The sequence below is a fragment of the Amia ocellicauda genome, chromosome 17 (assembly GCF_036373705.1).
Source record: "Amia ocellicauda isolate fAmiCal2 chromosome 17, fAmiCal2.hap1, whole genome shotgun sequence".
Taxonomy (NCBI): Eukaryota; Metazoa; Chordata; class Actinopteri; order Amiiformes; family Amiidae; genus Amia; species Amia ocellicauda.
The window spans coordinates 5,810,796-5,834,883 of record NC_089866.1 but is presented as its reverse complement, the minus strand read 5'-3'; the positions used below and the strand labels follow the sequence as shown (position 1 = coordinate 5,834,883).

Sequence of the window (24,088 nt, the reverse complement as noted above, 5' to 3'; positions counted from 1 at the left end):
TCTACTACCACTAGCAATCCGTGAAAACTAATTTATAACAGTAATTGGGGATATTCTACATTTCTTAAAGCCAATAATGTTTCTTTGTTTAGGAAAACGCCACACTCAGCTACATTGACAGCTTTGCCAATTGTTGAATTTAATTGTACAACCAATTGTATTCATATGCACTTTGTGAGTCTGTGGAAAGTGCAACTGTACATCACAAACTTTACCCTTTGCATTCAGTCCATGGTGCACCTTGATGAAATCAACCACAATTACAATGTCATGCAGGAGTTAGCAGTGATGATCGACCAGGTGTTAGTGACAAGGCTTTAGTCAGTCCACAGGACATACAACATGCAATATGGACACCAGCTTGGGTAAAGTATTGAACGTCGTCTTATTTACTTTTTTGGGGGTATAAAAGTGTATTGAATCACATCAGAGGACTTTCCAGAACAAACATCATTCGCCATTGGAAGACTGTTGGTTTTGCCTTCATTTCAGTCTCAGCAGGATGACCGTAACGGGTTGCCCACTGAAATCAAACTTCAATGTGTCCTTTTCATCCACTGTTTTCTTCATTCAGAAGAGAGATCATTATATTTTCAATGTATATGCTGTTATTTTTGTTTTTCTTTCTGTGGGCAACTGGATCTAATTGCAAAAGCTCTCTTGTGCTGCTGTAGCTCAGGACAATCTTGGCTGAAATGAAATGGGGGGGACATGCAGACTTCTCCCCCGGCCACTTTCATAAGACGACACACAGACCACTGGAGAAACATGTCTGCTAGAACAGACTCAGAGCAGAGCAGTCAACTTCAGAACTGGTGTACTGGTTGGACTATGACCAAATTGGGGACGCATTGTTTCTCACCAACAGCAACACAAGTGGCTTCTAAAATCCTGCTATGTCCATAACTGAAATAATGAAAGCACTACTAAAATAACTACCACTCTACTATTCTACAAATCAAGAAATACCTCCCAAAGTATTCAGCAACAGAGGAAGAACAGATTCTCGCATGCACTATTCGGGAAGCTTTCAACCCTGAAAAGCTGGCAGATTTTCAGGGGCTCAACAGCCCGTTTCTCCAGAGCCCAGAGGTCGGGATGTCAGGAAGTTTGAATTTCAGACTGCTGCCGGCAATTAGAAGATTACTGAGCAAATTTGATGCAGTATGTCAATGAAGTGTCAGTGAGTCAGAGCAATCGTGTGAGATGCAAGGTGGAGGATTATGGGATAGGTGGGAGGGTCTATTGGTCTTGGAAGAACAGAATGGATTAAATGCTGCAATGGCCCTCTTTCAAATATATTTAGTTGGAAAAGCTTCACAATCATATTTTGAGATAAAAACGTGGAAAATGTCAAGCTTTTCTGGCACAAACCCTCTTATCCTATCATATCCAAGGTTATCCAGGATTTTCACAATTCTGGACTGAATTTGTATGAAATATCCAAAGCACAAACCTTCGATTTTGCTGTAAACATTTATTTCGATTTGAAATGAGCCACGCCCAGTGGTTAAGAGTATCCACACAGAAAGGCAGAAATAAATGTTTACAATTAACCATTCCTTTACACAATTAGTAGTAATGATCAACAAAACCACTGATAAACAGTAAAAGCAAAATATATTTAATATTTAGGGCAAGAGCTGGACCCAATGATGGAAATAAAGAGCATGTACCATTGCAGCATAAAACCCAAACCTGTCTAAAGACTAGAACAAAATGTGTAGAAACCTTTAAGTTCTCAAAGTCTTTCTGGTATTTCTCCTTCAGGCTGGACACGTCCCCCTCCAGGTGCTTGTGCTCCAGCTCGTCCCTCATGACGTTCATCTGCGTCTCCAGCTCTTGGATCCTGTCCTTCAGCACAGTCATGGAATCCAGCTCCATCCTTCTGACTGGAGATTGCGTCCCGTCCGCCTCCTCCATGGGCCAGGAGTCTTGGGGAGGCGTGGAAGACTCGACGGGCGGATCCTCTGGGTGCCTGGACCTCAATGCTTCCAGGGTCTCCTGCATGGCTTTGATGGTCTGAGTGTAGTGGCCGTGCAACCTCTGCATTTCCTCCTCGTGAATCCGTTGCAGTTCCTGTATCTTGCAGTGAAACTTGTCCTCCAGCTTCTGCACGTGCTCTTCGTGCCTGTCCTCCATGTTCTCGATGTCTAACAGTATGGTCTCGAGCTTCCGCTGGCTTTCTGCAGTCTTGTCCTTCATGGCCATCTCGGCTGCCGCCCGTTTCTCCTCCGCTTGCTGCAGCTCTTGCTGGTACCGTTGCTTCAGCTCCTCCATTTCTTGTCTGAAGCGCTGCTCTGTCTGCTGCAGCCGCTCCTGCTGCAGAGAGAGCTCAGACATGTGACGGGACACCTCTCCTCTCAGGGATTCGTTCTCCTCCTTGAGGCCAGAAACTGCCTGCGAGAAGCTCTGCCGCTCCTCCTGCAGGGAGCTTTCGTAGCGATCACGGATGGCATTCACATTCCTGGCATGTTCCTGACACAGAATGTCCATGCTCTGGCAGGCGTCCCGGCACTGCTGTAAATCTTTTTCATGGTCCGCTCTTAGCTTGCAAGCCACGTAGGCGATCTGAGCCTGAACCATGGCTTCCCGCATGAAGAGCGAACTGTTGTCCATGTTGCTGGGGTGTGTGTAGCAAGGCCGTACACGGGAAATGTCAATTAACCTGTGGGGGACATCGCTGTCCTCTGCATCACAAGTGGCCTCTATTTCTTGGGATAAATGGTGGAGAATCTCCGCTTGCCGTTTCAGCTCCTCTGCTAGTTTGTCCCGTCCAATGTGTGGAGAATCGACAGCATCGATGCTACAGGAAGGCAAATCTGTCTGGAGGTGTCGGTCAATGATTTGTTCTGCTAAATGATGAGCCTCCTCCATTTTAATTTGTTCCACATAAGGAGCAAGTTCCGGAGGACTGATATCGGCCAGGGTTCTACCTTGTTCTGCACTAAACTCATCTGTCACCTCTTGAATTACCCTGTCAAAGTCTGGCATTTTATAAGCTTTTACGATTTCTTTTAACGTGCGATCCCTTTGTTGGAGATTCTTATGAGCCTCCAGAAGATCTTCCTTAACTTTTTGGAGTTTCTGCTCATAAAAGTGTTTCACATTCTGCACTGCGAATGCCAGTTCGGCTTTGACACAGGCAGTCTTAATCACTGCTTCTCCAGCCAGGTCCTTCTCTGTGGACTCGGCACCTTGACTACCGCCTTCCCTCTCCTCAAACTGCGTCTTCAGCTTCTCCACCTCGGCCCAAAACTCACTTTCTAACATCAGCTTTTGAGTTAAGACATCTGCATATACAATCGCTACGTAGGACTCGTCGCTTCTTTTCAACTTCTCTGCTTCCTGATGGACTGCGCTAAGGCCCTGCAAAAGGTCGAAATTGGGATTTTGTATCGAGAATGCCATCTTGTTTAAAACCAAAGCCTCAAAGGCTAAGGTTTTAGCAAACAGCTTGATCCTGTCCTCGTCGGTCATCTCGCTCTCGCTCAGCTCCCTGTTTGGTGTCTCTTGGTATTTAAGCTGCTGCTCTACTAATGAGCTTCCTCCCTGCCTAATATAAATGGTTGCATTAACTAACTGTGTCTCGATCTCTGATAATGTGTGAAGCTTTAGATCTGCACTATCCTCTTTATGGCTCTTAATGATGGAGTGGACTTTCTCCCTGCTCGATTCTACACAAGCGAGGGCCTTTTCATATTTGGTGTTCACTGCTTTGATACAGCAGCTGGTTTCCTGAGCAAATGTGTTTCTCTTGTCCATTTCTTCCTGGAGCTGTGTGGTCAGCTTGTCTACTTTGGACAGACTTTCGCTGAGCTGCCCTTGGAGCTCAGTTTCAGTCTTTGCCCACTGGCTATGGCGTTCGATCATTGACTCAAGCTGTCTGCCCTGTTGTGCTTCCAACTTTAACGTGATCTCTTTGAGCTTCTCTTCGGTCACGTATAGTTTGGTCTCCAGCGAATGGATAATTGAAATAAACTTCTCTGGGTCACTACTAGTGGAGGTAATGTAATGGTATGGTGGATCGGATGACCCACTCTCTTCAGAAAGGGATCTATCTTGGCTCGTGTCTGAGGACGTGCTACTAGCCCACAGTTTCTCTGTGCCATCTGGATGGACATACTTTTGGCAGTGTATGCTTGAAAATCGTATCCGCTGTCTTTTAGCAAGTGAGGCCCCCATATCTGTGTTGGATTTGACTTTCGGCCTAACGTCTGTTTGGGGCGATTCACCTACGGCCGCAGAAGATGCCTCACCTTTCCGCATGCTTTCAAGGACATCACAATCTTCTTGTAGCTTGCCGTTCTCCATTTGGAGATCAGCATAGCCCAGCTGGAGATCGTTGAGGTGTTGCTGAAGCTCAGTTATGCGATCCTCTGCCACTTCTAACTTAGCCTGTATATCTTTCCCGGCATCATCCAACTCCATCTCGTCATGACTCATCTTGCTTAACAGTTCCTCCTTTGTTTGCAGCTTCATCTCCGTTTCCTCCAAGCTGCTCCCCAGAGCAGCCATTTTTACCAGTGCCTCATTGAGGTCCTGCTCTTTCTTTTCCACCAGCCTCTCATACATTTCCTTTGCTTCCCTGATCTCCTCTTCCTTTTCTCGTAGAACTTTGTTGATCTTCTGGAACTGCTCCGACACCTTTTCATAGGAGTGCTCCAGGTTGTAGTAGTCAGTCTCCTCAGTTTTCAGTCGAGACTGGAGCTTGGCTACCTCGTTGTCGGCCTCTGTTATCTGGTTTATCAGCTCTTGGCACCTACAGGTCAACTGGTCCTTCTCTTCTTCCAACTCCCGGATATTTTCCGTGAGCTTCTGGATAGTGGAAGTCCTGATGGCCAGCTGCTCCTCAAGTTGGTGCACCACCTCGCTGCTCTCCAGACCAGTAGCCCGTTTCTCCTTCAGCAGGTCTTCTACCTGCTGCTCTGCCTCTTGAAGTCTGTCCTCCAATTCTCTAACTTTCCCCTCCGCTTCCACCAGCCTTCGAGTAAGAGACTCCTTCTCCTTCTCCTGACTCTCCTTCAGCATCTCATAGTTCCTCTGAAACCTCTCCTCCTTCAAGGTCTGTGTTTGTTCAGTAGTTATCAGCTGGTTTGTAACCTCTGCAAGCCTATCTTGCAGCCTCTGTACTTCCTTAAGATAGTCCCTCTGCAGGGCCTGTTGCCTCTCCAGATCCCTAAAAGCCTGGCTCTTCTCCAGCAACAGGGCTTCCACATCCTTCAGTCTGTCCTCACTGTCTTTCAGCTGAGTCCGAAGGGTCTGTTCGTTGTGCTCCCATTCCTCCATGCGCTCTTTGAACTTCTCCTGCTCCATTTTCAGCTCGCTCCTCATTTTGGCCACTGCTTGCTCACTTATCAGAATCTCGGCCATGGCATTGTTGAGTTTGGTCTGTAGACTCTGGATTTCTGACTCGTGGTGTCTGATGACGTCCTTGGCTTCACTGTAGTTCCGTTTCAAGGCTTGAACTTGCTGGTTTGTGAGGTCTTGGCGCTGGCTCTGGGACTCCAGCTCATTTTGAAGGTCTTGGTTAAGTTTGTGTAGCCTTTGCCATGCGCCCGTCGGTGAAGCTGAGGAGTCATTCTTTAAGAAATTGATTAGACATTAGGTTAGTCACACTTTTTCTCCAGACACTGAGTGTCACATCTCTGAGTAGAACAGAAAATGCATTTTCGTTTTTTCCCCTGGAACTCAGAACACATACTGCATCTTCAAAGCTTTCCACTGTGCTTTTTCAGGGAGATGATTGCAAAAATGAAAACAATAAAGGGATAAAACAAAATGTGTGTAACAGTAAATTCATATGAGGTAGAATGTGAAAACCTTTTTAGAACTAATAGTAGATATGTAAAAATGAAATGTCAGACAAAAAACAATGTGGAACCCTTCTTTCATTAGATACTTTTTTTTTTTTTTTTTTTTTACTAGATTACCAGTGTATTATAGTGTAGACAAAAAAACAAAAAACAAAAGCATAAATACCCAAACGATTGAGAAAGTGAACATCAAATGAAAATCTGAGCATGCAGTTTTGCCACAATAACCCAGTGTCATGCAAACAAAGAGGTAAGAAAATACAAAATGACGAAAAGGGAAAAAGCACAGCCCAAAGCTTTTCTGCATTGTTCTCTTACCTTTGAGTTTTTTATGATATCCCAAAGATGTGATACTCAGTTAAAGTTAGTCAGAATCCATGCTTAAAAACCACAACCATGCAAATCAGTCATTTGATTAAGCCCCCTAGTCTTGTTAGTGAAGATCACATTGACACTACTAATATTTCATCTTCAACTTTAGGGTACGTGACATTTCAAAAAGCTCAAAATACAATAAGACTTTGACAATGGGAAAAATACAAACACATACATTATACATTAGTTATTATTTTTCTACTGGATACTTTATTCACAGAATAAATGACAGCTGAACACCCTTCAGCTTTTTGCCCTACTGTTAACATTAATTTTGGTTTCATAGTCCTATACATTTTGAAGAATGATAATCTGGAGGGAAGACAAGGGAGTGAATGATGGGAGGTCTATAGGGTGAAAATCCTCTAGATCGAACTCCCAAATAGGACTTATTCACACCTCTTTCTCCATAAAGTTAATTTCCCTAAAATATTCAATCCTGCTGCACTGCATCTCTCTGGAAGAGTGCGAGCAGAGAGCCCACAGAGAGGCATTCTGGGGTTTGTACCTGTAGCACGTAGCCCTCTCGCGCGCTCAGCTCTCGCCCCCGCGCCTCCTTCAGCTGGTCCTGGAGGAGGCTGTTCTGTTCCTGCAGCTTGGCCAGCTCCTTCTGGGTCTGCTCGAGCTGCACAAGGACACAGGTTTTCAACACCGCTCTTCCATAAGCCGTGGCATTAGTGCTGGTGACATTCACCGGTTCAAACAGGAGGGAACGCAAGAGACCATGGTGTTTCACTCCCAGGGCAGTTTCCCTCCAGGGCACAATATTCTAGATGTCTGTGCTGCTGACTCATGCTGTTCCTCAACGAATGCACAACATCTCATTGAAAAAAATACATAGTTTTTCCAAGCGAATATTTGCATGGGGCATTTGTGGCTTTCCTGTTTCAATGTGTTTTCTAGATGTTTTTAGTTTTCTTTAGACATCTAGAAAACACGTTGAAACAGGAAAACCATGAATGCCCCGTGCATATATTCGCTAGTGTGGAAAATGATTGATTTTGCTTTAGTTTTTTCCTTCCAATTTTTGATGGTCTACCTACAAATGACCAATATTATACATCTATAAGAGAAATGATCTCTCGGGTGCCCTTCTGTTTTAATTCAAACCACCCCTGCAGTTTCTCCCTCTCCCACCTCTCTATCCAGCAGAGCTGCCAGCTCCTGGGGAGGCAGCCGGTCTGCGCCGGGTTCGGAGGTGTGCAACGTGGCGATGGGCACCTGCTTCTCCTCTCGGAGGGGGGTGGTCTCCACCTGGTGCCAGCGCTGCTCAATTTCCACATGGACATCCGGGCCCTTGCCATCCTCTGGGGTGGGGGGTGAGATGGAGGACAAGGGCGACACGGGTGACACAGACGACGATGCGGGGGACACAGACGACGACACGGGGGACCGATCCACCTCCATGCGGCTGCTGTCCTCGGAGCTGCCATCCACCGTCTCAAAGCGCCGCCTCCTCTCCTCCCGGCGCCGCGCCCGCTCCCTTTCCAGCTCCCCTGCATCGCCCGGGTCCTGGAGGGCTGCGTTGGAGGCAGAGCTGGGAGGCGAAGGGGAAGAGGCCGCGTCCCCCTCCTCATCCCCCTTCTCCTGCGCAGGCCGGAACTCGGACCAGTCGAAGGTCTTCGAGCGGCCCTCTCTCCTGCGCTCACGCACCCGGCTCCGCCGCTGCTCCGAGCTGCTGCCCTCTGCCTCAGTGCCGGCCGAGCTCTCGGGGGTCTCGGCGGGGGCCTGGCTGCTCACGAAGGCTGCCTTGGCCTTCTCTTCGGGGAGAGAACTGAGGAAAGATCAAGCCCATCAGCACCACTGGGACATGGCCCATCTCCAGGAATGTTTTTTGAAGTAGTAAAAAGACAGACAACAGATTAGTAACTCTAGTCATTTTATCAGTGGAGATAAACAGTTTGGTTTTTAAAGTAAGAATAAACAAACAAAACCTTCTGACAAACTAGAAAAGCTCATAGTCAAAGGAGGCACATGAATGAGAAGCAGAAACGGAATCCTAATTGCTTCCTAAATGAAGATATTATATTCAGAACGGTTATAGCTGTGCCCTTTAGGATTAGCACCTGATCAGCTAAAACATTGCACTGGAACAAGAACAAAAGAAATGGCCCTGTCAAATACCCTCCAGGCTGCCGATCTGCCCCTCTGTTCCTAAGGGTACATGTCTACTGTGTTATTAATATCAACCGTGGGGGACCAGACACCTAAAAACAAGCTGACGAAAGGGTTTATTTTGATCCGTCTTGCAGGCAAAGCCAGAAAAAGGAAGGTGTCTGAGAGGTGTCTGTGGGGGAGCACCAAAAATATCAGGCATTTCTCTCTGAGCTTGGGGGGGTGGGGGGGAATCAGATCCTTGTGCAGTAAGCCTGGATGTTAAACAAACAGGATGTGATGCTGCCATCACCAGCGCACGGCTGTCTGGGAAACTCATGAAAACTTTTCCCACATAAGAACAGATATTCACCAACATTTTTCCATTGTGATAAAATGACCCCATTGTCTAATAAAAAAGTTTTGTGTCATATTTAATTATCCTCCATGATTTTTATTAAATTTTCCTCCATGAGCAACTTTTGGTGAGTTTATTAAACAGATATACAGCACATTAGTCAATCTATTTCAGTCTGATGACATCAGCACAAACGTGTAATTCTCAGCCTCTTGACATCAGAGGTAGCAGAGAAAATGATAAAGCAATCTCTTTAAAAATAAACGAACACAGAAATTAATATCGTGGTCACACAGACGCACATAGAGAAAAGACTCTGGTCTATAATTTTCGGTCATGTAGTAATTTCTTTTGAAATAATGTAAAATGATTAAAAGCACATTAAACCGAGGGGAAGCTTTACACAATGTACTGCTTCTTCCTGATAAATATGCCCGTCTGTGTATAATTTGGAGTTTAATGACTGCTGAACATCATTAATCTGCACACGTTTGAGGGAACAGACGGTACAGACAGTCAGACAATTATACGGGAGAGAAACCAACTTTCCAACCTGGACTGCAGAACTGACAGTTTCAGAGAGAAGTTTTTCCTGGGACAGCGTGGAAAGCAAGAGAAACCGCAGGACAGAGGTTGAGAAAATGTTTAGCGCTGTACGGCAGAAGCATGCAATGTGTTATTTAAATAGACAAAGATCAGAATAAGGAAAGAGGAAAAGAAGGGAGAGAAGCCTGGACATTTTCCAGTCAGTCTTCATATACAACCACAATTTTCACATGCAATATATTGTCCTACAACAATGGCATACTTTTTTCTTTACTGTAACAGGTCAAAGTAATAACTTTTACATAGTTAAAGGATCCATTTACATAAGCTACATGCAAGCTGTCAAATTTTGTTTCACCCAATTATTTGCCAACAAGCAAACGCACAGCCCCCGGGTTACCTGGTGACATCAGGGGCGGTTGTGGGACGGACATTCTTCATGACGGCCTGAATCCAGTTGCGTCGAATACCTGAGGTCATGGCAGAGAGGGTGAAGGCGCCTTCTTTAGTCTGTCAGAGGAAACACGATATTGCCATTCATACACAAGGAGAGTTGCAGGTGCCTGGAACGAACTCATGAAATGGCCGGGTAACAACTCTGAGAGGATTGATTCTGTTCGTAACCTGTCCTTTATCGCGAGATGCCTAAAGCAACAACAGTGGGCAGAGCTCTGGATTGGGGCACACAGAAATGTTGCCCAGCGTGAGTTCCCTCCCCTGTGGGTTCAACGACCGAAGTGTCGGGTTATTGTTGAGCTCTGCGCAGGTTTGTTCTTGCAGGCCTAAGTAAACGTGTTATTTTGAAACGTGAATGAAGTCATGCGGTCGCTCGAGAGCGGACCCAGACAGTCTGTAGTTCACGGTCACTAAGGGAGAGCAAAATTAGCCCAGATGAAGTAACACACACTTTCATATGCAGTCAGGTGATTCTCACTGGAGTGAAAGGTCTGCAGCTTAAGAGGTGTAGAACAATACAGATTTAGTCCTCTCTGGGAGATCAGTGTATGTGTTGACATTACAGAGGGAAGATTGCACTTACAAGAATCTGGAACCCGTAGTTCCTCTGGACTGCGAATTCTGTGACATCATAGCAAGTGGACAGGTCAATCTCCCCATCTAAATCTGCTGCCTAGAATCACAGAAACAGTTATCAACCTCAGGGGGGTCCTTATGAGGTATACAGGAAGATCTAGAGATAGTCATTGTGGAAAAATGTTGGTCCTCTGTGAATTATGCTAAATTCCCAGTAAATGGTACAAAAGAGTTGGACATCTACGCATTCTCAAATATACAGCTTCTTATAGATACTTATCAGTCAGAGTAACATTTCTGTTTTCTTTTCACTCCTAAGTCATCATTCACAAAGTATTTAAACAATACTTAAAATAAGGGACTGACCGCCAAGATCGTTCTCTCATTTTCCAGTAACTTATTCTGTAAGTTTGTAGAATCATTGTTTGAATATGTTATGTTTGATCAAAATTAAGATGCCGATCAAATAATGCTTAAGCTCTTACCTCTTCTGCGATGGAGTCCCTGTAGTACCTCAAACTCTGATCTGTCAGGACAAACCAGTGCTTCTTCCACTATGAAAAGATCATTTTATCAGCGTAAATACTTTAAGAAATATATACATATATGACTGAATGAAGACTTTTACAAGACTCCTCAAGCCACACTTACCAGCCCATCCTCATAAAGCTTGGTCATCCATCCTTTTTTGAAATTCAATAAATCAGGCTGTAAAAGAACGAACAATAAAAATGAGAGAACTGTCCACAAACAACTGAGATAGATTAAAACAATTCCTTAGTATTGCACTTTCCGTATTACATCACAGTAAACATACAGTGATCTTAACGAACAATGGCTAATCGGGTATGTTTTGAAAGCGTTTTTTATTTTGTGGTGCGACAGGGAAAGCAGAGCGATACATGGGGAAAAAAAAATACACATATCTACCGCATGCGTGTGATTTATTTCAGCACGTGATCTCCAAAATGCAGAAATGTCCGAGATGGAGAGAAAGACTTGGATCGGTTACCCTGGGCCAATTCTATTCGCTTCGGCTGCAATACGACAAAAGAGCACAATTCCCTTTGCATCTAATTATTTAAGAACTCGAGCATCATTACTGAAAAAATAAAAATAAAAATCTACGCATTTTCCCTTTTCTCCTCATACATGATAGAAACCAAAAACCTTTGCCTCAAGTAAAACTCTCCATGTTAGCACAGCCAGAGCTGCAGTGTAACCCCAAAGTTTACTCCTGCAAGCTGCTCTCCACCCTGTCAGTTTGAATGAATGCTGGCGCACTGTATAAATAGTCCTGCAGCTCTAATGGTTTTCGCTCAGCTCGGTCATTAACGTCCTGGAGCTCGACCAAGCGACGGCAGCCTCAAAACGAAGCCCAGCCAATTCCACACCGAGCAAGCCGGACAGAGCCGAGGGGCCTACCTTGTTTCTGTTCAGCTTCATTGGTCACAGTGACAAGAAAGACCCTCTCTCTCTCTCCCCCTTTTCTCGCTCACAACACAGTAGCTATAATGTCCCCCTCGATCTATTTATAACCCCAGGGCAATTCTGACAGCTGCAGCCCACGTGGTGCGAGGGAGCTCCTTAAACTTTAGTAACACCCAGGGTGGGATCCCTGTTCCTCAGGACCTCTGTGATACAGTTTCCCTCGGTTATAATGGTTATAGGAGGCTAGGGGGCCCAAACGATGTGACACTAACAAGGAGCTACATTTTTAAAGATAATACAATAACCCATAGTTTCTAGGCTATTATTACCAATTTTATAATATTCAGGTAACCAAGCTATGAAAGTCGTTCAATTAAATTCACAGAACACTGCAAGTGCATTAAAAAAGCTCAGTTTAATTTCCTAAATAATGTCACTGTATGGAGTCATTTGGCCTATTGGATCATAAAGTGGATGAAGTGAATTGGATCATTCTTCCGCTGATTGGGAAGGAGTTGCGTCCAGAGACCCCTGAGGGAGCAGCGACAGGGGAGGTGGACTCACCGTCATGGAGGACTCGGTGGCTCTCCTGTCCAGGGACTTGGCTCGGCGGTACGGGGAGATGGTGGAGGTGGAGACGTCGGGCATAGACCTTTCGCTTGAGTTGTCCAGAGAGAATTCCTGAAACAAGTAGAGCGCGGGAGTGGCATCAGATTAGCACTAGTAATAATAATTAAACTTCTATAGAGGTGGCTACTACTTCAGTTCATAATAAGGCTAATAGAGTTAGAGCCCTATTTCCCGCTCAGCGTCTTTTTTAAGTTGCCTCATCTCTAGGGCTCGTCTATTTCATTGATTAATTTGTTATACCTTTGTAAAACATCATAACAAAACCATGACACAGCCCAGTCCAGTTTCAACTGAACGGCAGAGCTTGGCGTGGCGGCAGTGCGGTCGTACCTGTTTCTTGGGGCAGTGGCGTCTCTCGCTGCGGCCCTGCCGAGCCACGCTGGCTGCCAGGGCGGGCTGCTCGGAGGAGGAGCTGGTCTCCATGTGCTCCGCATTCTCCGAGTCCACCGTCTCGAACTTCTCAATCACCTGGGACCGCCTGGAGGGAAGCAGGATGGGGGGACACCATCACACACTGCACGGAAGCACAGGCCTCTACAGGACACTCGGTTCGGGCTTTGCCTCGGCATCTGAAGCATCCCAGAACATGTACATTCAAGGGAAGTCTCTCACCATTGCTTTGCACTTCTTAAAGGCTCTGCATAATACATATTGAGGAACTATGGCACAGGTGATTTTTTAAGAATAAATGAAGGATGTACATTCCCTGTATTTAGAAAAAGTGCATATTAAAGACCCATTCAGGTTAGGAAGAAGGGGAAAGGAACTGTAGAATTTGATGAAGAGTTTGGAGCTATTTGGCTCAGTAAGGGATGTCTTTATTTGTTTAGTATTTCCTTTTTTTTCATTTTTAAACTGCAACTTTCAATCCTAGGCACAGGAGCAGAGAATGGGAAACGGGAAGAGGGGCATGAATTAGATCACAATGTTCCCGAAACAGCAGGTGGATTGGATTGTGTCTGATCATGTAGCGGAACAGATTGAGAAAAACAATAAAACAAATTAACGAAGAGGAGAAAGAGCCGCGTGGACGGCCCTGTGCAGCAGCAGCGAGTGTTTTTGAGTTGTCAATGAGAGGAAAAGCGCTCCCTCGGTCAGCGTGGGCACAGATTGGAGATGGAATGGAAGCAAGCGGGCGCAGCGCCACAGGCAGGACAGTGCAGAGTGGGAGGGCAGCGAGGATCCTGGGAAAACAAAGCACAACAGAGAGACCGAGCTGGAGGGGGCAGTTCAGAAGGCAAGAGGGAGAAACCTACATTTTACCCATCAGAAAAAGAAAGCACGCATACAAAAAATGCAAAAGAAAAAAACACAAATGAGTAAGCCATGAAAGGAAAAAGGTAACTTAAGTGCCTGAGCATTTGTTGTAATGAAAAGAAATAAGAATTAAGGACAAGGGTCAATAATGTCAACTTAAATGTATAGTAAAGATTTTACTCTCACTTTTCTCCACTACTACTTTCCCTACTTCTCCCTTCCCCCCCACCCACTCCACACTGCCGACTGCATGATGTTTCGAGTTAACACCGGACAGGAAGACACACCACTTAAATGTGCAAAGGAACTCGGCACAATTCAGTGACCGCTCCACAGCACCCATTCTGCTGAAGACGTTCTGCTCTTCAATCCCTTTGCCTTAACGCACGTGTCTCTTAAAGCCACTAGGTGGAACCAAAGGCTGAACTTTCGTGTTGTTTTTTCCTGCTGTGCACCGCAGTACGGCTCTGGACTGGCCGGGAGCCACGGCAGGCTTATTTATACTGTTGCAGACACACCTATAATTATCGTGTTCCGCTAGGACACGGCACCGTGGCGAGTGAATGATTTACCCCTGAAAACCCAGACATGTGAGCTGAGGAGTGTCACAGCTCGGGAGGATGTCTCCACAGATGCGCCTCGAGAGAGGGATCAAAGGTCACAGAACTCGGAGGAGCCGTACAGCTGTTCCGGCTGAGCGCGGTGTGAAAGAATTGAATGTGTGGGACGAGTCTGCGGTGATGACGTCACTCGGCAATGAGAAGACTTTGGGGCGGCTTGCCAAAACACCTGGAGGTGCTGGAGCAGACCTGCAGGTGCGAGCCCAGGACATGGCTCATGTCAGGCACATTCACACGCCAGGCAATGTGTCACTGGGCAAAGTCGGACGCTCGCTACAATGTTGCGGACTCTTCAATGTTGATTGATTGTTTATTAATCGATATGAGTTGGAGGGACATCGTTCTCAACGTTAAAGGGAGAACTAGTAGAGGATGATAGAGTAGCTGAGATAGGCCTCTCGCTGATCTGCACTGTGTTATCTCAACTAATAAACCAAAATCATGTAATCATGTAGTCAGAGATAATCCAAAGATAACACAGCAAATGGAGAAAAGGAAGTGGGGATTTTTTTTATGGCCCTGTTGCTTTTGATCATTTAAGGGTTCACATTCTCCTCCAGAGAGAACTCTTCCAGACTCTAACGGGTTTCGCTGTATCTTTGTTGTGTACCAGGTGGGAGGATAGTACATGACACTGATAAATGGCTAATCAATCAATTTACCAGGATTAAAGTACCTTTGTTTTACTGCCAATCAGATAAAGTAATTGTCTGTTACTAACATAACACAACGCAGCCTCTAGTGGCCTTTTATACTGTCTGAAGTCAATCCCAATGAGGAAGGAAGCAGAGTTGATAATCCATTACGACAAAAAGGTTGTAATTTATACGTCTGTCTTTGGGAATGGGCAGGATTCCATCCCCTACATACAGTAAACCAATGCAGTACCTCAGTGTATCACTAGCGGCACATTAAAACTGCAGTGAAAGCTGTTTTCGAATACAAGAAATTGATCTAAAAAATGTATACCTGTACCCAGGCAATAGAACATGTGAGATATAGATACATATATATATGAGGAACATGTATTCTTTCGTATGGCATTTTTACAGGAAACGCTTTTAGATCTAGCACTTGCATCCTAGTCTTTAAAGGTATTGATTCTGCAGGCGCCTGGACTTTGAAATGTAAGCTGACAGCTTACGGCTTTAAAAGAGGACAAAATATCCCTAAATATCCCTGCTGACAGCTGTCAAGGTGAGGCTGATAACACATGGAAGAGACGCATCCCTCTCCCTCTATCACTGACATGACGTCAATGTCTAATTGAACGGAGGTCAGAAAAATGATTTGGGCTCATCAGTAATAGGTTAAAAATGGTGAACACTGAAGGAGGACACCTGCCAGTTGCACAGCAGTGAGACTAACTCCAATACGAGCTAGGCGTGGCTTCATACAGGAGTAAATGTTTCACCTGAGCATTAATCCCAGACCCTATGAAGGTCAGATTCGCCCATTTCTAAGTAGTGTAACTGATACCAGGTCTAAATCTTCTGGCTGTACATTCTGATAAAGCTTTTCACTGAATCACAAAGGCACAGTGTTTTAAGGAGAGAGAGAGAGGGAGGAAAAAAAAACAGACTAAAGTTTGGAAAATTTGCTGTAGCTCAATTAAAGCTCGAATCACTGGAGGATTGCTCTGGAGCAGTCAGCTTTGAAAGTCGTTAAATTAGAGTCGACTAGCTGTAGCTGTTGATTTGGAAGAATATAAACCTCTGCTTAGTGCCAGGACATGAACATGTAACCTGGACATACATCTGTAAGCAACGGCTCTCCGCAGCCGAACGGGAACAGCAGCACAGAGGGAATAATTCTCTCTCTGCCTCTCTCGTTGTGAACGACAGCATATGGGGGGGAAGTTACAGCACATGTGTTGCATGAACAGAATGTCAATTAGCCACAAGAACCGGTACCACTTCCAGGGGAATTTAGTTTTGCATTGTTTCTCAGTGCTTGAGACGGCGTGCTCTAGCGTGGCGTCCTGCCAGCCTGTAAGTCGTCCCCTGAGGAATGCTCGCTCTGCAGAGGATGGGCGGGCGGACAGTGGGGAGCGGTGGCCCTGACCGCCGAGAGGACGGGTGCCCGCTGCTCGGCCCGGTCTGGGCTGTGTGAGGGAACGACCCTGGCTCTCGGATGGCCCCTCTCTTTGATGGGGAACACAAGCCCTTTTGAAATGTGTTAACGGATTTACTGCTCTGTACTGCAATCACTGAAATGGGCCTGATCGTGGTGAAAGCCGTATGTGTGTAAACCAGAAATGTCTGCACTGTTGTCAACAGAAACCATGAGTTTTGATCACAGCCAGCTTCATCTCTGAATTCTCCAACTGCCAAGCGATGCGTCGCCATTTATGAGCAAAAGAAGAAAGCTTTAAATTTCACACAGCGGACCCATGTTGTGAAAAGTAGTTTCCATCATCTAAGGGGTGCCAATTCACCATCCATTAAAGACTTTTTAACAACTAGACTCGTTAATCTTGATTATTAACTGTTGTGCGATGATCTCATATCAGGATGACACATTTTCAACTTATAAAGCACTGGACAAATAAAAACATAAAAAAGTAAAAAGAAAAACATGTTATGATCTTCAGACCTCCATATTCCCGAGCCATGCATGAAATGGTTAAATCAAGCCTTACTAGCATGAGCCTCCTGATCCTAGCCTTTCCTGACCCCGAAGACCCCCGGAGAGACCCTCACCTGCGCTCCTGGCCGAACAGCCTGGCCACCTCCTCCCTGCCGGGGCTGCGCGTACGGGACCTCTGCTCCTGCCGCTTCTTCTCAGCGCGGAAGGCGTCCCGGTGGCTTATCCTCTTGGCTTTGGGCACGTCGGCCAGGCAGGCGTAGTCGCTGGCACTGCGGCCCATGCGCCCCGCTCGTTCACTGCCGCCGCCACCGGCCACCCCCCCGCCCCGGTGGCCCTCGCAGCTGGCGCCGCTGGTCTGTGTGGTGCTGCTGACCTCCGAGTCCAGGGAGCTCTGCGAGGAGCTGATGGCGGAGGAGCCATTGGAGTAGAGCGGCCCTGGGGAGAGGAAGGGGTCGCCGCCGCCGCAGTCGGGGGAGCGGCAGGGCGGGGAGGTCAGGGGGTCCGTGTCGGGGGAACTGTACCTGTCGGGGCCGCCGGGACTGGAGGAGGTGGCCAGAGGGAGCTGCTGCAGGGGTGGAGGGTCCGGCTTGGTCTTCTCCAGGGAAAAGTAGCCGCTCTCTACCCGAGCCTTGCGTCCGCCATTCACCACGGCCTGCTCTGTGTCGGGAAGAGGAGAGAGGGCATCGGTACCAAAACTGAGGCAAGGTCGCCGCAACAACAAAACTCGCTGACTTCTAAGCTAACATAGAAAGTGCTTTTTCTGTATATTTATATTATATATATGCATCTTTAACCTGGGATATCTTGATTGACTGCCAACTTATAAAAATGCTGAGCAGGAGGATATTAATCTCAGCTGCTGTTGAATTATTGTGGGGGAAAGGTATTATTTAAATAACAATCACAACATAAATGAAGTGTTGTGGATGCAGGTGTTGACATAAATATGGCAAAAACTGAACAGCCATGACTTTGACTTTCCTGGGTCAGGATAAGGAGGCTGGATGACAGACTGACCGCACCAGTGCTAACAGGACAAAGCCAATACAGGACTACATCAAGAAACTGCCGCAAAACCGCAGATGTGCTCCATCTGGCTCCGAGAGCAAACCTCGGAGAGTCGCTCCCCTCCGCAGAGCTGGGAAATCTCAGCAACTGTCAAAGCAGATGCCGTACTCCTTGCCGAAAGAAAAAGCACCGTAGGTCTAAACACGGCACCCGACGGAACGAGCCACGACCCTGTTGAAAGACTGAAGAGCCGAGCCTTCTGCAGCCCGACAGAAAATGAACACAGCTGTTCCCAGGAAGCCCTGACATGTGCAGGAGTGACGGGTAAACATTCTCACCTCCGGCAGCCCAGGACTCGGGGCATGTTTGGAAATCTCACAACGATCATTTAGCTCAGGCGCAAGATTGTTTTTTCCCCTCTTATCAATAGGCAATGAGGTCTGTTTTGATATTAATGTTCCTGACATGGGGTTTGTGGGCTTGCAGGACAGCTGCTGGGAGGATTAGCTCAGAAAGGGAACAAGGTTTCTTTGTTTTAATATAAAGAAACCGCTAACTCCCCTTCCTATCGAGATTAAATTCCAATAATCCTTAATGCTCTTTTTCAATAGTTGATATTAATTAAAAACTACTTGTTAGAAATTAACCCCTCAAAGGCAGGAAAATAAAAACAAATGTCTTACATTTGTAACGCCTGCTTAGGTTTTTACCTTGCAAGCACTGCCACTGACCTGGTCCCTTAGAAAGGATTACGTCAAGGAAAACAGCCAAATGTATTCAGAGACGTTTGAAAGCATTCGTGTTTTTGCTGCACTGACTCTAAACTGCCCCACTGCCACCAGGTCCTGTAAACACACCTTGCTGAAGACACCAGCCTGTCTGTCAAGTTCAACCACTGCATTTGGTTGCAGAAATAAAACCGTAAATGGCTCATATCAAATCAGCTCTCATGGCCCTGCCTGAAAGAGCGTTCATCACGTCTGCTGAAGCCGATTTAAAGAGGATCGGACGGCACTCAAGGAAAATGTAAACATCACTGAATGAGGGTGTTGACAGCTTCACCCCTTCCACTACTATGGTCAACGGGGTGGACCTTCCTGTCCAGCATTGAACTCCCTCGCCATTTCACAGCAGCCGACAGCTCCCGTTTTCCACAGGAAGTAACGCCTTTTCAGCTATGGGTCCTTACTACCGGCCCAAATTAAACTGTCCCTTCCGCAGTGGCTGGGAATCGGCTTGAAGTACGCAGTCTCGCGCAGTTCCTTACATGGACAAACAGCCCTTCCTAAATGTTCTGCTGAAGTTTGAGGTAAAGAGACACCTGCAGCGAATTGGACAGCCATTAGAAGCAATTAAACACACTTCATGGGGAGCTGTCATCTTATCTCTCTGAATGCTGTCAGTAAGCTCCCTCTGACAGTTCCTGGGGGTCTGCAAACCAGGTCCTGCAGGTTGCAGGTGTGACGCCAATTCAATTAGGTTAAACATGTTAATGCACAGCCTACTTATTAAGCAAATATTGGTCTATTTAAGTCAATGGGCTCGGCTGGAATGAGGAAAGACGATCCCTGATTTCTGGGGGAGGCTCATTCCCGAGACAACACCCCCACACAGAGAAGTACCGAGCATTACGAGGCACATAACTAGAGAGTTCCGATTCATTCATCAGCCACATACCTGGGGCCTTGGTTACCTTGGTTAAAAACCATGTGCAACAACATTCACCACTCAAAATATATGAATTAGGAGGACACCATACAAGACTTCAGGCATGTTAAGGAGGAAGACAGTAGGACATTTAAGACGGTATGGATCTGGGGTTCTAAGCGTGTTTGCTGACACCTAATTGGGATTATCCCAGGGGCCTGGAGCCTTGAGCTGCCATTTTATCCTGGGTTTAAACAGAAGAGCTGCCCGATGTCTACATAATTACAGGCAGGTGTGAGCATTCCCCTCTCTCTCATCCGATTAGCATTGCTGCCTGCAGTCCTGACAGAAGGCAACCACTCAGCTTTAAATAGCAATCTCTTGACACTGTCAGAAGGTATAAAAGTCTTCGGCTAGCAAAGCAAAACAGCTGTTGGGAGGAATGTCCGAGTCAAATAGAGGTTTGAGAAGAAAAAGCTTTTTGCTCCAACTCTGCTCCATTGAATTTCCAAATAATTTACACCTCGCTTTTAAGTGAGAAAAAGAAAGCCCTGTTATTTGTAGCTTAAGGAAATGTAAAAAACACAAAGATGATATATTTAGACCTAAAATGAACAACGCAGAAATAGGGGTTCCCTTTCCGAGATCTGGTCTAGCTCTTCCGTCAGCTGCTCTCTCAATCACTCGGGCTTCAAACAAAGGAGGCTTACCTTGAACAGTTCTGCAGACCAGCAAAGCCTCGTGTTATCGCTAAGCCAATTCAGATGCTGGGACACTACTGTGATAAACCCAAACACACTCATACGCCATGCCCTCATTAGAACTGAGGATCCGAGACGCTGGCAGGGGAACCGCGCAGATTACAAGTCAAACCCACTGTTCTGCGCTGTTATGGTCTTTTGATGATTTTCGAATGGAGTGTGAAGTCAGACCGCTGGCTCCATTTAATGACTCCATAATCTGACACCCAGATACTCGCCATTGGGGCTTGCACATTATATTATATATATATATATTACATCAATAAACAAACAACAAAAACGTTCAATGAAAAACCATAACAGCCATTAAACACTGGCAAGCACTTTGCTCATATTCTTTTTAAAGAGGCATGAAAAACCTTCTAAAACTTTCAGAGAACAGCAGAGCCAGCAGAAGCAAATCAAGTCTTGTTAATCTAAGAATATAGATCTCTAAATCTTCACATCAATCTATCCACCGTGGTGTAGAAATACATCCAAGAGTCACTGTGATTTATGCCATTTTACCAGAACATGTTGTTTCGGTGCCTGTGCCCAGAGATCCCCATCCTTACCTTCTTTGGCTGTGGAGGACGTGCTGCTCTGGGAGTGGTTGGCCTGGCTCAGTTGGCTAAGACAGGAGGCACTTCGACTGCAAGGGATGCCACCCCTCGCTCTCCTCTCCTCCTGCCACAGGGTGGACTTGCAGGTGGGCACCTTCTCCACAGAAGCTATGCTGCTGCTGCTGGTCACCGCCACCTTGGCAGGTCCTGGCTCCTGTGAGAAGAGGACGAGGGACAATGTTCAACACAGCACGGGAGAAGACAGGACAGTGCCACACAGGTCGCAGGGTGGACAGACCCCAGCCAATCCGACTGGGATGGGGCTAAAACCCCTCTTAGCCACACAAACAAGCAGCTTCTAAACTCCCCCCCCGGGTCCCTGATCCCCTGGGAATCTGTGTGTATGTGCCACAATCCCAAGAAGATCCCTGCTTGTAATTCAATTTATTCCCCATCTGACACAAGGCCCTTAATCACCATTTGCGTTTAAGCTCATCAGCGGGAGATTTAGCACCACTATGCAGGACAGCAGGATATGGAAGTCGTATAAAAGCAGCACCATTTCATTTTATGGTATGTGATTCTTCCATTTTGTCAGAAGCATGGTCCGACAGATCCTATCGATATGTTCAAACGCATTACCCTCTCGAGTGACCGGCGTGTGACCCTGTGGGTGTGAGCAGCGATGTGACAACCCAGAAAAAAAGCAAGCCAAAGACACTCACTGATCGTAAATCAAACTGGTTATATTTGCATCCCCGTGAACCTTAAAGGTTATGAATGTAATGGACTGGTTTCCTCAAGAATACTAAATATAAAGCTTCCTCAGACTGATTTCGCTAGAACAATTATTGAACACTGTGCTATGTTGACCTCTTAAAACCACAAACGCTGCATCTAATGTGGTTCCTACCTGGGTAAATGAAACGCCTCAGTCATTGTGCTGATGATAGACAGCATCGAAGAATTTGATTGCCACCCACAGCTTGTAACCACAGCATGACAGGAATGAGGATGACAAGATGACAAAGCTGTCACTTCACAGGTGTGAAACGTTTCCCATTTCAAGATAAATCAGGGGGAATACCCTGGAGTGCAGGATGACTGGAGGCATTCGGGGTGATGTGAAGAAATATCGTGAGTGTCTCAGCAGGTAACATGAAACCTTATCATTATGTAATAGTAAAACTAAGAATATGCACAGAATAATCTAGAGAGGGGAAAGATTTAGGATAACCTCTTAAGAGTTCATGTCAAATACACTTCCTTTAGTCATAAGCAGAGACAGTGAAAGCACAATTCATAAACCTGTCAGCACAGCGGACGCTTTGCATATGTTTTTTGTTAAAGCAAAAATCAAGATGCTAATTTCTGCATACTGGAACAGACATGAAATATGAATGAATAGGCAGGCAGTTCATCCCCGGTGGAATTTATGACAAAACTGACCGGTTTCTTTTGACTAAATTAAATAAAGTCTAATATAACACACATTTATACACAGACAAAACTAGCACTGTGCTGAAAGATTTATGCATCTCATTCTAAACTTAAAGGTGCCGAAAAAAATCCTTGCGTTTTCCCAGATGTCGTTCAGTAATTAAGTGGTCTCTAGGGAGGGCGGACAGACCAGTGCCTTCTCTCACTCAGCACAAATATATATATATATATATATATATATATATATATATATATATATATATGTATGTATTTTTTAGGGATTGAGACCTTATACAAAATGTTAACAGACCAAAGCTGCTGTTTAAATATCAAAACTGATTTCCTACTAACAGTCTCTGGCATCACTCTGAGGCCTTAATACTCAAGAATTAAATGAAAATCAGGTCATGTTAACTTGGAATAAGACACAGTTGGTAGTTACAGCATTTTCATCATATTTATTTGTCTCCTCCTGGAGTAAAACTAGATTGGAAAAGGATTTGAACAGGGCAACAGAAAATAGAAATTGCATGAAGCAACATAGGAAGGACCAAGACCCCCCCCGCCTTCAAACAAATAGCTTAAAACGGGCAATTATTTTCCTAAAGCATCTATAAAGACAATAGAGTTTGTGTGTTAATAATTCTGTAAGATTTGGGGCCAGCTGGCTGTGAATTTGGTGAAGTCTTTAGCACGCACGGTGAGGAAAGCCATGCAGCACCTTTTGGCCTCCAAAAGTATGAGTTAAGACTTCATTGAGCCAATTAGGTAATGCTGAAGACTCATCCCTAAGGCAACGCACTTGTTTGCTACTATACAACACTAAATCAACGGTGTAGCTCCTGAGGAGGGGAGAGCCAGGGCAACGCTGACAGTACCCTGCTTTGAGAGGGACACGAAGGCTGAGCCGAAGGGATATCCCACTCAGCAAGAGTTTAAAAGCGTGGGATATGTGCACTTAAACTGTGTTCCTCTGGAGCTGCAACGCCCTTCCCAAGCCAAGAGCCCATCCCGTCTGCACAACGATCTTCGACACCTTCATCAAAGCCACTTCAGTTTCAACTGGACCTTAAATACCAGGGCACGTACAGATTTGATCATTAATCACCGGGGCTTAATTAAATGTAGACGCTTCTTAAATCAGAAGATGGGTTTGCAGGGTGATGGGAAATTTGTAGTTGTCAGAAACAGTATGATTTTAATCGCGATCATTTCCTTCCAATGAACTGTACACACAAAGACAGTGCTTTAGCCTGGGGCTCCGGTCCATTCAAGTCATCAGACTACAGTCCTAAAATGATCTTTAAACACTCAGTTCTGTTCAGCGTTGATGACAGCCAAACTTCATACTTAGTGTCTTAATAGCTTAATAAAATGTAATACATTTTCAAGGCAAAGAGCCAATCGAATCATTCAGCACATGCTCAGAACGTGAAAGAATTACTGGCTTTCCAAAAATCACACAGGCTTTTCCCTTCTATGGTATGATGTGCATCTGCTGTCCTGCACTGCACCAATCAGACACACAGTATCACTACAGAAGTGTATGGCACACGCGTAATGAATACATGACCCTGAGCTAATGTTCTGCGCAGTGCGATCACAGTCCATTACATTTCCCCTCCGTCTCAATATGAAAAGATTTCAGCTGCTGCTTTTAATCCTCACTCCTGATTCCATTTAAATAACCCATTGAGTAGCAAATTACTACAACAGTATGAGTAATTAAACGGGGTAAAGCTCAGCAACCAGTTTTTTTTCTTAAAGGTTACTTCTCCATTTTAGAAACCAGATTGACTTGTGAAAATACTTTGATCTAGCATTCTCCCAGATTACATTAGGATGTTGGTATTCAATCCAACCCATCATAAAAGGGATGTTTTGAAACATTATCCTAAAATAGCAAGAAACGCCAAAAAACGTTGCTTACGTAGCTATTTAT

The 24,088-nt window shown here is 45.5% G+C and overlaps 1 protein-coding gene across 6 annotated transcripts in view; it reads right to left on the bottom strand.

Annotated features, from left to right (window-relative positions):
- Positions 1-24,088, bottom strand: part of LOC136712307 (myosin phosphatase Rho-interacting protein) — a 118,049-nt gene that overhangs the window by 9,158 nt on the left and 84,803 nt on the right. For 3 of the 6 annotated variants that reach the window (XM_066688799.1, XM_066688800.1, XM_066688798.1), the window contains exons 6-16: positions 20,719-20,920; positions 16,862-17,405; positions 12,613-12,760; positions 12,217-12,333; positions 10,873-10,929; positions 10,707-10,775; positions 10,229-10,318; positions 9,590-9,699; positions 7,329-7,965; positions 6,700-6,816; positions 1,732-5,583 (exon numbers count right to left, since the gene is read on the bottom strand). In XM_066688799.1, coding sequence (XP_066544896.1) covers positions 1,732-5,583; positions 6,700-6,816; positions 7,329-7,965; positions 9,590-9,699; positions 10,229-10,318; positions 10,707-10,775; positions 10,873-10,929; positions 12,217-12,333; positions 12,613-12,760; positions 16,862-17,405; positions 20,719-20,920 — 5,943 coding nt within the window. The remainder of the gene's footprint in view (positions 1-1,731; positions 5,584-6,699; positions 6,817-7,328; positions 7,966-9,589; positions 9,700-10,228; positions 10,319-10,706; positions 10,776-10,872; positions 10,930-12,216; positions 12,334-12,612; positions 12,761-16,861; positions 17,406-20,718; positions 20,921-24,088) is intronic. The other 3 variants (XM_066688803.1, XM_066688802.1, XM_066688801.1) reach the window with 2 other exon arrangements.